This window comes from Anneissia japonica, unplaced genomic scaffold (assembly GCF_011630105.1).
Source record: "Anneissia japonica isolate Jap-2015-1 unplaced genomic scaffold, ASM1163010v1 scaffold997_len2565447_cov190, whole genome shotgun sequence".
Classification (NCBI taxonomy): Eukaryota; Metazoa; Echinodermata; class Crinoidea; order Comatulida; family Comatulidae; genus Anneissia; species Anneissia japonica.
Window position 1 is genome coordinate 505,259 of NW_022696369.1, and position 16,622 is coordinate 521,880.

Consider the following 16,622-nt stretch of genomic DNA (forward strand, 5'->3'; position numbering starts at 1 on the left):
GTTATTGCTCTCTGTTTCAGATTGAAGAGGACTTTCCACTTGGTTGTTACGTTTCATGGACATGGTCAGGTTTTGCATACAGAACGTCTATGTTTGAGTCTGCTACCTTAACATGATCATCTTCGTGTATTGCAGTGGCGTCAGTTTCTGTCAACACATCACCAGAGCCAGCAGTCATTTTATCTAATGAAGCGTAATTATTGTCGCCAGGACTTTCCACTTGCTTGTTACGTTTTATGGACACGTCATGTTTTGCATACAGAGCGTCAGTGTTCGAGTCTGCTACCTCATCATGATCGTCTACAGGCACAGCAGTCTCTTTCAACACATAACCAGGTCCAGCAACATCAGTCATTTCATTTATTGCAGGGGCGGATGCAGCCCGGTAAGAAAGAGGGGGCGTGAATGTCCGAACAAAGTGAGAGTCTCAGGAAAGAGCCCCTGATAGGGGTGCAAGGTGAGATTCTCCCTTAAACCTCTAGCACCTTCATTAATTTGAGTTGATATTTGATTAATTTTTAATATTTAGCATGGTAATTTTCTGATAAGCTTTACAAAACAATTTTTTACAAAAAAAATAGAGGGGGAGTACGCCTCTAAATCCGTCACTGTATTGAAGCGTAATCATTCTCTGTTTCCGATTGGATACTACTGTGGCCACGACTTTCCACTTGGGGATTACGTTTCATTGACATGTCATATTTAGAATTCAGTTTAGCCAAGGAGTCATTCTTTTTCAATACAACACCATATCCAGCAACATCAGTCATTTCATCTGGTGAGGCGTAAAGATTTTCTGAGCAGTCAAATGGGAGAGCATCGTAGACCGGGTTGTCCACTTCCTCTTCATAATCATGTGGATTATCTTTGTCATGTACACTTGTTCTCTGGTTCACTTGATAAGTATCCGCCTCGTGTGAACTCACTGGTGGTTCATTTTTAATGATGGAATTAGCAAAATTACCCGGATATTTTTCTTGTCCTGTTATGTTTGCAGAATCAATACTAGGCTTACCGTATGAGCCATTGTATAATAATGTTTCTATGGTAGTGGAGTCAGCATCGCAACTACCTTTTTCAGTGGAATCAATCAGCGGCTGATCCTTAACTATGTTTATCATCACCAGTTCCGCATCCATTCTGGACTTCAACTTGCAACATGATCTTTCACGAAGCCTTGAATTTGAGTAAATGAAAAATACGACTGGTTATAACAGTGAAAATTATAATTACAGGCTAATTATATAAATAAATGCAAAGCGCAACCTAAAACTCTACAAACTACCAAAATCAACGAGAAACGATAAGGTCTTTCAAATCTAATTATTATTTAAATTGTACAGTATTCACCTAATTTAACTTTTGTATTTGAATTGTATATATTGAATTTTTTAACCTTTTATATATATTGAATTTTCTAAACGTTTATATATTGGAGTGTATAAACAAAGACTTTTGATGTGTATATTTTTTTATATTGGACTAATAAAGATTGAAATGAATTAAATTGAAATAAAAGCAGTTTTTAGCTTTCCCGAGTGACCCATAGCAATACTCCTTTATATATATTTTTTATAATGTGGCTAGGCATTATTTAAAAAAATACTGATAACAAAAAAAAAGTAGACTAGGTATTGGTGTCTTTAAATTGTGAATGAATGGCTCTTCTTGATTAAATGAGGAGTGCTAGCTCTCAAAATAAGGTGATATGAGGTGATTTTTATCTACTTGGCAGTTATATGGGTTTTTTTTGGCGGGGATGGAGGACGTGCGCACGCCTTAGATAGACGCTGGCCTAGGCTAGCAGTCCCGTTTCTGATCATTTCATTGACCAAAGTTACTTAAACATTAATTTTCTCTTTTTTCTTCTTTTATAACACGATAATCTGTTAGATTTAATTCATTTAAATAATCAATGCTTTTCTTCGAACATTTTTAAGTGGCCCGATAAATCAGAAACCATGAGGATCCAAAGGGGTACGCCCCTTCTGCCTCAGAAGCTGTGCCCTGCACCCAAGAGGTTTAATATGACCTCACCTGTAACTTCTAAATTCATTAGCACATCATCCCTGACAATATAATAGCGTATTAAAGAATAATATTGTAAATGATAAAACATTCTAGAAAACTATATTTGTATTTCTCTCTTTTGATGTAGAATAACCAAACATCTAGTAGGTTAGGGGAAATACTGAATGTCCATTATTTATGAGGATTATCTAATGGTAACCCGGAACTAAATATAGAACTGCCATGTACTATTAGCTATTATACGCACCTATATAATAAAACCAAGACTACAATAACAAAAGCAATTGACGCAACTACATACACAACCGTCATCCAGCCTGAAAAATAAATAACCACATTGCCGTTATGTTAATATCACATATAATTTTTTTGAACAAACGCCCAGGTTTTTAGTTGTCCTCAAATTTAATATAACCTCCTTAATGATATGTGGAAAGTACTGTTATCAATGTATATTACTAATATTATCAATGTATATAGTGATACACACATTTTAAACCCCAAGCCGTAGTTTAATTTTATTTCAAAATCAGAATAATGTTGACTGAATCTATTGCTGTTTTTACCTATCTTTAATATTACATTGTGCTATCCAACAGTAAGTTCCAAAAGCTCTCAATTTACCCATACTTGTCATCAGAAGAGTAATTGAAGTGCCAAGAATTCCCGATATGATCATAGACATTTCAATGTTTTCAGTTTTTTACACCCACACAAAAGGTCATATTCCATTGCTTTATAGTCACATTAACTGTTCTTTCATATGAAAAAATAGCTATAGTATATGACATCAACCTCAAACTTATACCAGTGGCGGCAACAACAGGACGCAGGGAATTAAGTTCCCTAGTTTTGTTTCGCCGTCAGTGGTTTGGGGTGGTGGGGGGAGGGGGAGAGGTTTGATTCTTCTCACCAAAAACAGTTTAAAACGTCTCAGAATTTGACCCAGAACAGCTTACAAACATCTCTACACCCTCACAGTAGGCTACAGATGGCTTTGCCGCTGCCTCTGCCCGGAATTTTCCAGACCTCGTATTGTTCCCCAGAATATTTATTCACCATTGATTACCATTGATGGACAAATTTCCTAGTTCATTATTCTTGTATTTTGAATTTAGCACAATGACGCTGGAAGTTACGGTTACAATTTGTTTGCACCTTTATTTGTGTTAGCTTTCGTCATTTGTTTTTCATTATTTCCTTCTGTGGATTCATCAATTTCAGTGGTTGGTGTTGATTTAGGTATACGGAAGTGGAACTCGACTGAATACCACTAGAAAATGACTGCATTGATATTCCACATCCATTAGCAGTCGTGGATAATTGTGTGGTTGCTGTGAAATGGATAACAGGTTGATATGAGCAGGGTTATGATGTGTGCACCGTTGATGTATGTGATTGCGTTTTAATAATGTAAAATATTTACATGATGATTGTGAACGCAATATGTACTTCAGAATGTAACTAAAAGTGTAGAGCTTTTTCATAGCAACTTCTCAAACCACACAATTACGCTTTCTTTTAACTGCCAATATTTACCCTTTTCTGTGATAGGCCTAGTCTTCATACTTGGTTTATAACTGGTACCAGTTCCTTCTTTGGTTTCATCAATTCCCGTCGTAGGTAATGTAGGTGTGCTATTATTCGGCTGCATAGACCTACCACTGGTTAACTGTATTGTTTCATCATCAGTCGTGGATAATAATGTCGCTGTAAAATGAAAATGGGGCTTATAAGGAGCCGAGCTATGATTTGTGCAGCATTGATTTGTGCAATAGAAATTTAATTAATTACATGATGATGAATCTATTTCAAAAGATACAATAATTGAAGGTGTTGTTTTTACTGTCACATACTTATTGATTTATCCGAATATCGTGGTACCAACAATTCTATTTCAACAACTTCCTAAGTTAATGGCCTATCTTTACCTGTATCTGTAGCAGCCTTTGTACTTGGATCATCAGTGTTAGCAGTTCTTTCTCTAGATTCTCTTACCGTGGTAGATATTGATGTGCGTTGTACACCACTGGTTAAAGACTGTGATGATGTTCCACTAGCAGTTGTAAACAATTTTGTGGTTGCTGTGAAACGAAAACGATTTTTTTTTTGTTCGTGTGTTTAGTATGTGATTGTGTTTAATCAGGGAACAGCGAAATTGTAATTTCACTGTTCCCTGGTTTTATAATGTGTAACATGTTTACACGGATGACACAATATGTTTTACCTAGGCAGTTAAATGTGTTTATTGACTACTGAACTTGACTATCATTGGTTTTTTTCTCAACTATATAGCATATCAGACTGATACCAGGTGTGAATATTAAGGACTCGGTACTATTTCAAAAAAAAAAAAAAATTCCTCCTATCCACTATTATGCTTATATTTAGTTCAGTGACGTTGTGATGCTTAACATTACCTCCTGTGTTAGCCTCCGTTCTTGGTTCATCACTGGTTCCAGTTGTTTCTTTGGTCGTATTGGAGTAGGTGCTTGCTATGAATTTTAAAAAAATGAGACGGGTATAAGTTCTTTTCTGCATTCATGTATGTGATTGTGTTTTACATGTAAAATATTTGCATACATGTTTACCACTTTACCCAGTATTATTTTTAATTTAGCACAATGACGCGTGTGTTTACTTGCCTACCATACCTTCTGCATTAGCTGTAATTGTTTCATCACTGATACTAGATCGTTCTGTGGTTCGATCAATTACAGTGAATGAACTTGATGTAGGCCTACGAGTGGTACTCAACTTTATAGTACTGGTAAGCGACTGCATTGATGTTCCACCAACAGTTGTTGATACCTGTGTAGTTGCTGTGTTACAAAAAATAAAGAGGTTGGGATAAGCCGGCTATGCACAGTATCATGTATGTGATTCATTATTATTAAGTGTAAAATGATTGTGATTGACACGATGAGTGTGTACACATTATGTATTTTACTTTTATTGGTGGATAATACAAGATGTTGATTAGTTATTGTCACTTACGTATCGTTAATTTTTCACAAATATATCCATATCCAGGACTACCAATATAAAACCCTATTCGCTGGGTATTCTCAAGGTCGTGCCATTTACCAGGTACATAGGATACCTGAGTCGTCATATACACTCCTGCGGACTTACTGTCTTGAAGATTTGGTTCATTACTACCCCAATTTAGCAGGTTCACAGTCTCACCGGATTCCCACTTCCAACTGCTGGCACTCATTCTCGGCATTCCCATCTGGCGTGATAATCCGATGGCATAGTCTCCATGTGTACAGTTTTCCAAGGAATTGAGGATTGCATTGTTTTCATCTAAAGTAGTTATGCTCACAAGTTGATAGCCCGTTTGCTGGCACGTAACTTCGTTCCATATTTTGAATTCTGAATAGTCGTCTGCTTCCACAAATGTAGCTTGATAGTGTGACGACCCCCAAAAAAAGTCGGCACAGGCTGTATTAAAAGAAGAATAGTCCTACGTGAAGAAGTATATCAATTACTATATAGCTAATCACTTTCAGAATAGTCAAACAAAGAAAATTATAGTATTCTTATTCATACACCACTTAAATATTATTATACCAGTAAAGCAATTGAACTCTTTTAAGCTTCACAGTGATACTAAGAGCAAATACTACGTGTGATTTGCAAACGCAATTTCTGTCGGATGTAAAACACACATTGAAAAAATAATAGGTCTGCTTTATAATGTTCTACATTATATATATAATACAGATAGAGATACAAGTACCTTTTTGTCATGGTACGGTTATGAACTTGTTATTCTTTATTTCGAATCAAAATCATATAGTCCTATATAATTATTTTTTCAAATAATTGCATCACTTAAACAATGATAGAAATTCCAAAAATATACATATTGAGTAGCACATCACAAGAAACAATTCGTAACTACATGAAATCCACTTAAAACATACATTATCTTACATTTCTCTTATATTCTATAATTTTCGAAGAATTCCTGAATATCCCAGTATTAATATTAGGTATTCTAATCCTTCCAAGAGTATTGACTATTATTTCCCCATGCAAAGGATGCATTTTAGTAAATAAATAAAGAATTTAGTTATTCTGATCACATGATTTGATATAGGGCTATCATGACAACGATTTTAGCTGAATGCTTTATTACGACCATTTGTTTATATCTGAGAGTGCAATGGAACACATACGAAGCTAGTACGTCGTTTACGTTGGTTTTTTTGTCGACGTAAGAATTCAGAATTTCTTACGATTGCGACAAATTCTGCAAAGAAAAATTATATTTCACAGGAAACTGGTTGCTACGTTTGTTTTGTGAAATCGGCGTAACGCACGGTAAAATAATCGTAGCGCAATGTTCGACAGGAAATGCGCGTTGAGTACCGGTATCACATCTGTGCGATACGTCCATTAAATACGAATCGACAGAAAACCGAGTTTTTGTTGAATGATATCAGGTCTGTTACGTTGTAAACGATTATTTTATGAACAGTTGACTCCAAGTCAACCATCTCATAAGAAACGTAAGCATTTCATGCCTAAGTTAAACATTTTCGACGAACAAGAAGTTTCACTGATTGAGATATAATATGTGATAATGTTCAAAACATTTTAAATTGCTGTATTAACCATCAATTGCATTATTCAATGGATTAATGCATGCCCGATATGGGCCTCTTTATGATTCAATGCTAATATCTAGGTCTCAGTTTAAAATGGCTTTTAGACAATATAAACATGATAAAAAACTCTGTTGTGTTGTGACTCTATGGCTAAATCTTCGGCTAATGACAATTACCTAAAGTTCTGGGAAAAGGTGAAAACAATTAACGGTGGCACTCTTAAACGTTTCAAGGTAGTTGAAAGAAATTTGTAATATGTTGTCCTATCATGAAACTGTAAAGAATTACATTAATCACTAGGTAAATCCACAAGCTTTGACAATGTCTACACTGAGCACCTTCAAATTTTTAGTGCGAGGGTTCACATTTTTTAGTTTATGCTTTTAGCTTAACGCTATGGCATAGTCATGTTACTCCCGAAATGAAATAAGGTTATTTTACTTCTAATTAAGTTAAAGATATCACTTAAAATGTAATTTTTGTCCTATTACTTTAGCCACTGTTGTATCTCAGATATTTAAACTTGTTTATAGAAGTACAATATCAGGCAACTTTCCTCTGGTGGTCAACAGTTTGCTATAGAATCACTATTTCTGGCTGTTTACTTACGTTTACTTTTTAGCTGTTGCTTATCAATTTTGTATCTCTATTGAGATCCAGCCATTGTTTCCCACAGCATTGTTGTTTTTCAGTATTTTGCCTTTTAATCTATATATACATACATATATATATACACGTATGCCTATTACATTGATCTTTGTTTTATGCTTATGCGTTGCGCGTTTGTCGAATGCTCCAATCGGATTCAAACTTCCAAGGAAAGCTGCAGTGACCCAATTGGTTAAGGATGGTTAAGATATCTGCAGAGACAGCAGAATATGAAGACCCAGTTTCGAAAGATTATATTCACACTAGCAGATTCCTCATTTTCTTTCATATACAATTTATATATATTCAAAAACTAAAAAGTATTACACAAGACAGTTTAAAGTAACATTTTTTACATCACAAAAGAATCTCTTCGGAGTTCCTGCCTTGTCATTTAGGATGCTTAAAAAGTGGGCGTGTCACCTTTGAGTCGAATACCAGTGTTTTATCTGCAACGTATATATGTGAAAACAGTTGCTTTCAATAGTATTCAAACTTCAAAAAAACGATTCTTTCTGTATTCTTTATTCAAGCTTTATTTATAGAGGGTGTGACACTTGCGACTGGACCAAGAAGTCTAGCTGATGTTTAGAGGCTCTATATTAAAAATTAAAAAAAAACACATCTGAAAAAAGGTTTGATTAATTAGAATACAATAGGTACAAGATGACAAAAAGAAACACGCAACGAACAAGCCGAGTAAAATTCGCACAAAAACACACACACACAAACATTTTAGATGATGATAATTTATGTACATTTACCTTATTATACAGTATGTTGCTCAACGGCGTCAGAAGCGGGGGCCAGGGGGCCATTGCCCCCCCCCCACTTTTGTGACTATTCCCAACACCAGTGACAAACATTTTACGAACGCTGCAATGTCATTATTATTATTATTATTATTATTATTATTATTATTATTATTATTATTATTATTATTATTATTATTATTATTATTATTATTATTATTATTATTACTATTATTATTATTATCATTATTATTTGGTGCTTACACCCTGTTTATTTGCGCCTTATAAATTGACCTATTATTATTATTATTATTATTATTATTATTATTATTATAAAATATAGATTTTTTTTTCATTTTCTAACGAACATTACAAGTCCCCTTTTTGAGTTGAGCAACCAAATGTTGATTGACGTTTGTTTACGTGCGTCTGTAAAGTTTCCTTGAAACCCACCCTCGAGCATGAAGAAAAAATCGCCTGCATTCGTGAATTCTGTATTTAGGCACATGGGGGAGGTAGACACTCTTAATGGAGCGACGTTCTAGTTCTCTTTATGCTAACCACGAAGATGTATAGTAAGTGTAACTGATTGGCTTACAGTAAACCTTAAAAACTAGTGTAATATAACCACATTTAAACTCCATCTAATTTAACGAAAACAATAAGATACTTAATTAGGCCATTTTCTAAAATAAAGTTCTCTGGAGGTTAACTACAGAATTTACAGTACACCTAATGTGTTATAGGTTGTAAAAACTGTATTGAGTAAAAAAAAAATCTTTCGAATAAAAAATCTTTCGCTTGACATTAGGAATTAATCATTTGTGAAACAAAATGATAGGCTATGTCAAGTGTTATATTGAACAGTGGCAGATTCAAAGGGGAATCCAGTCAGCACGGGACCCCATCCTCCTATTTTTTTCAAAATAAAAAACAATGGAGAAAACAGATAAAATTGTATTCAATTTTTAATCCGAGAGTGCCATTTCCGGCCATCTAGAGGTGCCCTAATCATAATTTTTTTCTTACCTCAGCCCCAACAGTTGTGGGGCTGAGGAAGGTGGACATTCTATTTGCCAAGACCCTCCCTGGAACCCCTCTATTTGGACTTCCTGGATCCGCCACAGTTGGAGTATCATTTCCGGGCTACATAGAAGGGCAATTTATATCCATCGGGGGAAAAGTTAAGTTTTCGTCGGGGAACCCATATCAAGGATAACCCTCATGATAAATAATCCATTGAGGTCGTGAAAGCAATCTCGACTTCGACTCTTTTTCGGAAACCTGTGGCGCGTTCAAGGGGCGTGGAGAAAGGCTAAATTGTTCATTTTTTTTAATGGAGATGGAAAATGGAAAATTATATTCAAATTTTAAGTCTGAGAGTGTAAATTCCCCGCCATCTAGAGGTGCCATAATCACAAATTTTCTTACCCCAACCATGGTGGGACTGAGGTGGTATAGATTCTCCATCTGCTGAAGTACCCAGTGGCGGATTCAAGGGGACCCAGCCGCCCCGCCCCTACCCCTCTAAATTGTTCAATAAAAAAAATGGAGATACAAAGATAATTATATTCAAATTTTATGTCTGGAAGTACAATTTCCGGCCATCTAGAGGTGCCATAATCACAAATTTTCTTACCTCTTACGTAGTATAGATCTTCTATCTGTGAAAGTACCCTCCCTGGGCCCTTCTATTTCGAATTCCTGGATCGGACACTAAATTACAAAAAATATGAAATCATATTACAGTAGCTTGATGCTTATAAAATAACTTACAAAATTCACCAAACTTCGTAAAATATCCGTAGCTTCCCCACCGGGGGCTCTTGGCGGCCCTTGCCCCCAGCCTAGATGCTCGCTTCGCTCGCATACTGGACCTTATAAAAGTGCACCCCACCCACTTTCAAAAACGTTCCGCCGCCGTTGATGTAACCATGGGGAACTTTTATGGAGGGAGCTATTTTTGTATATACTATCTTCTGTTAAAAATCTGTACGTATTCATGTGAAATAAATTACTGAGCTAAAATAATATGATGTACCTTTGATAAATAATCAATAGTAGATGATGAAAGTCATCCAGCGAACCGCAGGCTTAATTAGTATAAGCTGTTCTGACAGGTTTGCAACAACAAAAACAATTAGACACGAAAATAACAAGTTTATTTACACTCAATGTTTTAATGTTATTGTTGATATTAAACTCATTATTTTGTATATTGCAGTTACGGTATTTATGAAAGTAGTTCATTAACAATTTTTGTATCAATAAACTCTATGGGAAAATTATCATTTTGAATACTCTATACAAATATTTTAGTAAACACGCTACGCTTTCGTTAAAACTATTGCCTCTATGAGGTGCATAAGCCTAATCTGAACATAGTAATGCATGAACATGTTAGCGGATGTTGGATATCAAGGGGATAAATTGGTATGTATATATACAACTGATCACAAAATGTTATCTGGTATTCTTAAAACCTATTGTTTATTATTTCATGTCTTTTTAAAATGCTTAAAATTTTTTTTTTTTAATGTTAGGTTATTAAAATAAACTAACATTTAAAAAAATGTATAGATGCAGGGTAGCGAATATCATTAAAAGATTATTATAGTGAAGATATTGACTAAAAATAAATATCAACTAAGACAACAATGATTATGATATTAATAACGATAAAAATGATGATGATGATGATGATGATAACGAAGATAAAGATGATGATGATGATTATGATAATGATGATGATGATTATGGGGATAATAATGATGATGACGATATTATAATGATGATATGATCATCATGACCAAATATACTGATGATGACGATGGTGCTGAAAAGGACGATGACGATGAGGATAATGATGACGAGGATGGTACTGACGGTTCTCATAGATGATAATAATATAAGATACCGCTATCTTCTCACCAATTACTAGACATATAAACGATTTTTTTTCTCTCTTTAACATACAACCTTTTAAAGGTGGCTAGCCAGGCCCGTACGCAGGATTTGTATTGGGTTGGTGCGAAATTTGTAAAGTGGACCAAAATGGCTCCCAGGGGTGGGGGCACCTAGGTGGAAAAACCATGTTGGGAGAGAACGGATCCTAGAATTTGTTTGATAATTTGAGGTCTTATCCAATCGATTTCTGGAGATGCGTATATTAAACAATTTTAAGTGGCGGATCCAAGAATCTGAAGAGGGCGCCAGGGAAAAACTTTCACAGATGGAAAAGATACCACCTCATGGTTGGGGCTGAGGGCAGAAAATATATATTTATGCCACCTCGAAATGGCCAGAAATTGCACTCTCATACAATTTGAATATAATTTTCTCTCCCCCACCCACCCCACTTCTTTTTTTAATTTTAAAAAATTTAGGGGGACTGGCCGACTGGGCCTCTTTGAATCCGTCACTGTCAGTGGCGGATTTATGAATTCGAAATAGAGGGGGGGGGGGAAATCAGGGAAAGACTTTCACACATTGAGGGTCTATAACACCTCAGCTTGAGCATAATTGGGGCTGAGGTAAGAAAATTTATGATTATGATACCGCTAGATTGCCTGAGATGGCACTATCAGATTTATAGAATTTAAGAAATCAGTTTAGCTCGGTCGGCTAATCTGGTAGTAGCCACTGTGTGCGCGCTGAACCGTGGAGATCTCTAGGTCCCCGGTTCAATTCCTATCACTGCCTTTCTGTGTTTCAGCTGGAGGGCTGAAATACAAGTTACAATAGTGCACCGTCGTTTAAGCCGTTGGTCCCGTGTGCATTTATGGCCCATGTGCACGTTAAAGTACGTAGTACACTCTTCGGAAAGGAGTAGGGGATTGTCTCCCTGTGTACTGCCCAATCACCACCAGAAGGACCCCACTGGAAATAAGTCTTCTTCTAGACTTTCGTGGGCTATCCTTGGTGTTTAAACTGAATAAAACTAACCTACATTTGAATATAAATTTCTTTTTTTTTAAATAATTTTGACAAATTTAGGGTTGGGGGGAGCACCACCGCATTAAGGAAAATGTCATCATCACATTCCTTCATCGCTGCTGCTACTGTGGCTGGACGTTGGGTAGAGGAGCCAGTGCTTTACTGACAATCGCACAATAATCTGATATATTAGTCTAGGCAACCAATAATCTTTCTGTATTGTTTTTGACGATTCTTTGTGTATTATATTTTTGTTGTTCTGACATTCACCATGGCGAACTGTGCGAAGGTCTAAATCCGTCCCTGCTGTATCAAAATGATTTCCAAGCAAAACTAAAGATGATTTTAGTGAAACATAGAAGGAAGATGAGTTTGTTCGCAGTGAATCATTGACATGCAAGCGGTGGGGAAAACACTCAAATTCCTCAAAAATCTTTATGGACAGTTAAAAGTCGTTGCTTGTCTAGTTGGAAACTTCTCTGATAGGTCTGAAGTGAGTTAAAAAATGTGGACCTTTAGTAATTGGTGGGGGGGGGGGGTTGCGTATGCACCCGTCCCACCTCTCCCCACTGCGTACGGGCATGCTGGTTTTGGTACTGAAAGGTCTGTAAATCAGTGAAAATTGTAATGTTTCTCTAAATATTAAATGTTTTATTTGAATTGCAAAGGGGTCCTTCATATTTTAAGACATTTTTGAAATCGAAGATAATCTTTCACTTTGTTGTTTCATTTTTCTGGTTTTCATGTTTATGTTTAAGGCATCTTTAAGTTTTCTCCTTATAATCTACCGCAGTAGCTACAATGGCACAAGTCTTTTTGTAGGGTGCATCTCTATATCATTCGTTTAATCTGATGAATTTTAAAGTCTTTCCGAATGAATTGACTGAGGTTCGTACACTTTTCGTTCACTGTCGCCTGTAATCTCAGCATACACTTTTACCATTTCCTCTTCTTGATGTTGTTCGTAATCTGATTTTTTTCTACATTCGTTATCATTTGGACGCTTTCTGGCATGCCCATTTATGCTATGATTCACGTATAATGGCTTATTATTACATTCAACTTCAACTTCAACTTGAACTTCAGTAGTACGTGGATGTCTTTTTAGTTTTTGTGTGTTTTCAACACATAGAAGCTGACCATTATCCAAACTGATACTGTATATATCACACGGTATAACCTCAACTAAATCACTCGTAAATTCCTGGTTCGTTTTGATCTTTGACTTGCAAAATAATCGATCACGAAACCTAAAGTTAAAAGGAATAGAGATTACATATTTGGCAACCACAGAGATCTTAATTAATATGTGTGATGTACCATAGAAAATTAAACTTAAAAACATTGTCTTTGACGTATTTACTTTTCCTACTTCAAATCCGTGAGTCCACACCCATCTCAGCCCCACCACAATTGGTGGTGAGGTGGTAAAATTTGAGGAAATGTTACCTCTAGATTGCCGGATGTGACACTCTTTAGGTAATTCAGATATTTTATGGGCAGAGATACCGGTATCTTGCTATAAAATAAGATGTACTCTGGCTAGCTATACAGCGCTCTTTCGTTAAAACCTGAAAAATTTATGCAGTTTATTTCAACCATTTTCAGGCATCTTCTTTACTCACGAAAAGTGAGGGGACAACATTACCCCTTAAAAAAATATGTGGAGGGGCGTGTTCCCCTTCCCCCATGATCTTCTATCATGGGTACGTGATAGTCCACACCTCAGCCCCAACATGGTTGGGGCTGAGGTGCGAACATTTTGAGAATATTTTCAGTATTTATTTTACCAAATGAAGAAAAAGGACACATTCAAGTGAGGTGGGGAGAACAAAATATGAGCTTTGCCACCTTTACAGAGAAAAAGGCAAACGATAAAAAATAAATAAAAATGAAATAAATAATAACTGACAAGCACAGACGAAACACAACGAATAGGCAGACAGGCAAGGCATTGTAACAAAAAAAAACATATTAAGCAAGGAAAACAAGATGTTGCAAGGAAGGTGATGAAGAGCTGAAGTCATATGGGATATAGATGTAAATAAGCATATAAAATGTAGTTTTGAAAATAAAATTAATGATTAATTTACAATCACATACCATCTTGGAGCACACACATTTGATAAGGCTGCTGTAACGTACGGTATTATTACTTATTAATTGACATATACCTTTTTAAAGACAGCTTACGACCAATTTGATTATTTTTGTACTACGCACACTTTCAAACTATTTTATATTATGATATAGGCCTATTATCTTATTATGTAAATCAATCAGAATTGAAGTATACGTACTTATGTAATATATATGTACATATATATGTATATATATATGTATATATATACATATATATATACATATATATATATATATATATTATCATTATTAAACTTTAGGCAAACACAAATAAATTGTGAAGTCACAGCCATGTTTTACATACCGCATCATTTTTTAAACATTCCCTTCCATCGGATTTTGTTTCTGGTTATTTCTATTTAAGTTTATTAAGATCAACAATATTTTCGAAACTAAGCCCTCTTTATTTTATATCAGATTTAATTTTTGAGGATAAAGTGACACTGTGTCTTCTGCCTTTCAAGAATACTGACTGAGTGACGGCAAATACAAGTGCACAATGTGCAGGAGTGAGTTCATCACTCAGTAAAATGTGCCCAAGCATTGCCCACCTACATTTGTCAATACGATTTGTCAATGGATCCGATTTTGTAACTGAATATAAAGATTTATTTTTAATTATTTTTGGGTATTTAATATTTAAAATAGCCCTCAAATGAAATATTATATTAACTTTCTCTAAGTTTATAAAAATCAACAATATTTTCGAATAATAATAATAATAATAATATATGTGTGAACTGTTAGCATAATGATGCAGACATTGTGATTTTCAGAATGAGTAATTACTAAAATTACTTATCATAGTTTAAACATTTATAAAAAATATATTCATATCTAGAAATACTTTTATAATTTTCTGTAATGGGGGAAAACGTCAAAAGATAAATATTAATTAATATTAAAGTTGCCTACTTTCATCTTTATCTGCGTTAGCTTTTGTAAATGGTCCATTACTGATATCAGTTCTTTCCTTGGTTCCTCCAGTTATTCCTACTGTGGTTGATATTATTGTTGGTCTGCGATAAGTGAAACTCGACTGTAAACCACTGGTAAATGACTGCTTTGCTGCAGTCGTGGATAAATTTGGGGTTGCTGCGAAACATAAAAGTTTATATGAGCTGTCATATATGAGATACTATTTCCGGACACCTAGAAGTGCTAAACAATCATAGTAGGACTGAAGGCTCAACCAGCAACACTTTCCATTTCCACTTGTCAGCTATGCATAATGTTCAAGCAACTGTAGACAAACACCACCCGCTCTGTGTTTTTTCATTCGCATGGCCCCTACCTAGATATTTCTTTGGATCCGCCTTCGTGCCACGTGTGTACCATCATTATTATCTGATGTAATTATATTCACAAGTTGATAACCTGATTGCTGGCATATAATTTTAATTTCGTTCTTTTTATAAAAATATTCAAACGTGGAAAAATAGTAAATGGCAAAGAAAGTTACTTTTATACGTTAAGAATCAATTCATTGAGTATAGCAGCAATAGTTCTATCCTGTAATTTGCTAAAGGCCTGCTATTTAAAAATAGTAAACCAAATTATTTGTTGAAATACATTTATTATTCGGACATTCAATAAAAAATATGAAAAAATAACTAACAAATTATGAATGTACATAGGTAAGACAAAAAGGATGTTTATGACAGCCAAAAACAATTCCCGTTACTAGCGTCACGTCACCTCTACTTAATTAAACGATGTAATGTCAAGTCTATTATATACTGTAATATATTAAAGCTAATAGCCGAAAACACTTAATACTCCTTGTACACATTATGTATTTCAGAAGGTAATTATGCTGTTGATCTATTACATTGACTCACTTATCACTGATTTTTCACAAATATATCCATATCCAAGACTACCAGTATGTAACCCTATTTGAAAGGTATTCTCAAGGTCGTGCCATTTGCCAGGTACATAGGAATAGGATTCCAGAGTCGTCATGTACACTCCTGCGGACTTACTGTCTTGAAGGTTTGGTTGATTATTACCCCAGTTTAGCAGGTTCACAGTCTCACCAGATTCCCAGTTCCAACTGCTGTCATCTTCTCTCGGCATTCCCATCTGGCGTGATAATCCGATGGCGTAGTCTCCGTGAGTACAGTTTTCAAAGGAATTGAGGATTGCATTGTTTTCATCTAAAGTAGTTATGCTCACAAGTTGATAGTCCGTTTGCTGACACGTGACTTCGTTCCAGCTTTTGAATTCTGAATGCAAGTTGCTTCCACAAATGTAGCTTGATAGTGTGACGACCCCAAAAAAAAATCGGCACAGGCTGCATTAAAAGAAGAATAGTCCTACGTCAAGTAGGCCTATATTAATTACTATATAGTTAATCACTGTCAGAATAGTCAAATAAAGTAAATTGTGGGTATTCTTATTCATATACTACTTATACTCGAATGTAAAAAAACGCATTTAAAAAATAGTAGGTCTACTGTATAATGTTCTACATTTTAAGTATAATACAGAT

At 35.2% G+C, this 16,622-nt stretch overlaps 2 protein-coding genes and 1 long non-coding RNA gene across 4 annotated transcripts in view; all 3 read right to left on the reverse strand.

Annotated features, from left to right (window-relative positions):
- Positions 1-1,150: 1,150 nt before the first annotated feature.
- On the reverse strand, positions 1,151-3,274 carry LOC117102034. Its single transcript, XR_004444352.1, has 3 exons — positions 3,190-3,274; positions 2,279-2,348; positions 1,151-1,176 (listed from the first exon to the last, which is right to left on the reverse strand). It is a non-coding gene; the product is annotated as an uncharacterized LOC117102034 (long non-coding RNA).
- A 240-nt stretch (positions 3,275-3,514) lies between these two features.
- Positions 3,515-5,416, reverse strand: LOC117102042. Its single transcript, XM_033242257.1, has 4 exons — positions 5,029-5,416; positions 4,686-4,853; positions 3,963-4,115; positions 3,515-3,741 (listed from the first exon to the last, which is right to left on the reverse strand). Exons 1-4 carry the CDS (start codon positions 5,264-5,266, stop codon positions 3,515-3,517), a joined length of 786 nt encoding a protein of 261 aa, XP_033098148.1. The 5' UTR covers positions 5,267-5,416.
- A 6,623-nt stretch (positions 5,417-12,039) lies between these two features.
- The window catches only part of LOC117102075, an 8,584-nt gene continuing 4,001 nt past the window's right edge, over positions 12,040-16,622 (reverse strand). Inside the window, exons 2-4 of one of the 2 annotated variants that reach the window (XM_033242293.1) lie at positions 15,970-16,424; positions 15,044-15,223; positions 12,040-13,236 (exon numbers count right to left, since the gene is read on the reverse strand). In XM_033242293.1, the coding sequence (XP_033098184.1) occupies positions 13,172-13,236; positions 15,044-15,223; positions 15,970-16,213 (489 nt within the window). In that variant the 5' untranslated portion in view covers positions 16,214-16,424 and the 3' untranslated portion in view covers positions 12,040-13,171. Of the gene's footprint in view, positions 13,237-15,043; positions 15,224-15,969; positions 16,462-16,622 lie in introns of both variants that reach the window. The other variant, XM_033242294.1, reaches the window with a different exon arrangement.

What these genes read in the sequence shown, in the direction of transcription:
- LOC117102042 (XM_033242257.1), bottom strand. Translation starts at nt 5,266, where the DNA reads ATGGGAATGCCGAGAATGAGTGCCAGCAGTTGGAAGTGGGAATCCGGT. An exon ending in TTGTGAAAAATTAACGATAC is followed by an intron (nt 4,854 to 5,028) that starts GTAAGTGACAAT and finishes TTTGTAACACAG; the next exon opens with CAACTACACAGGTATCAACA. An exon ending in AATTACAGCTAATGCAGAAG is followed by an intron (nt 4,116 to 4,685) that starts GTATGGTAGGCA and finishes TTCGTTTCACAG; the next exon opens with CAACCACAAAATTGTTTACA.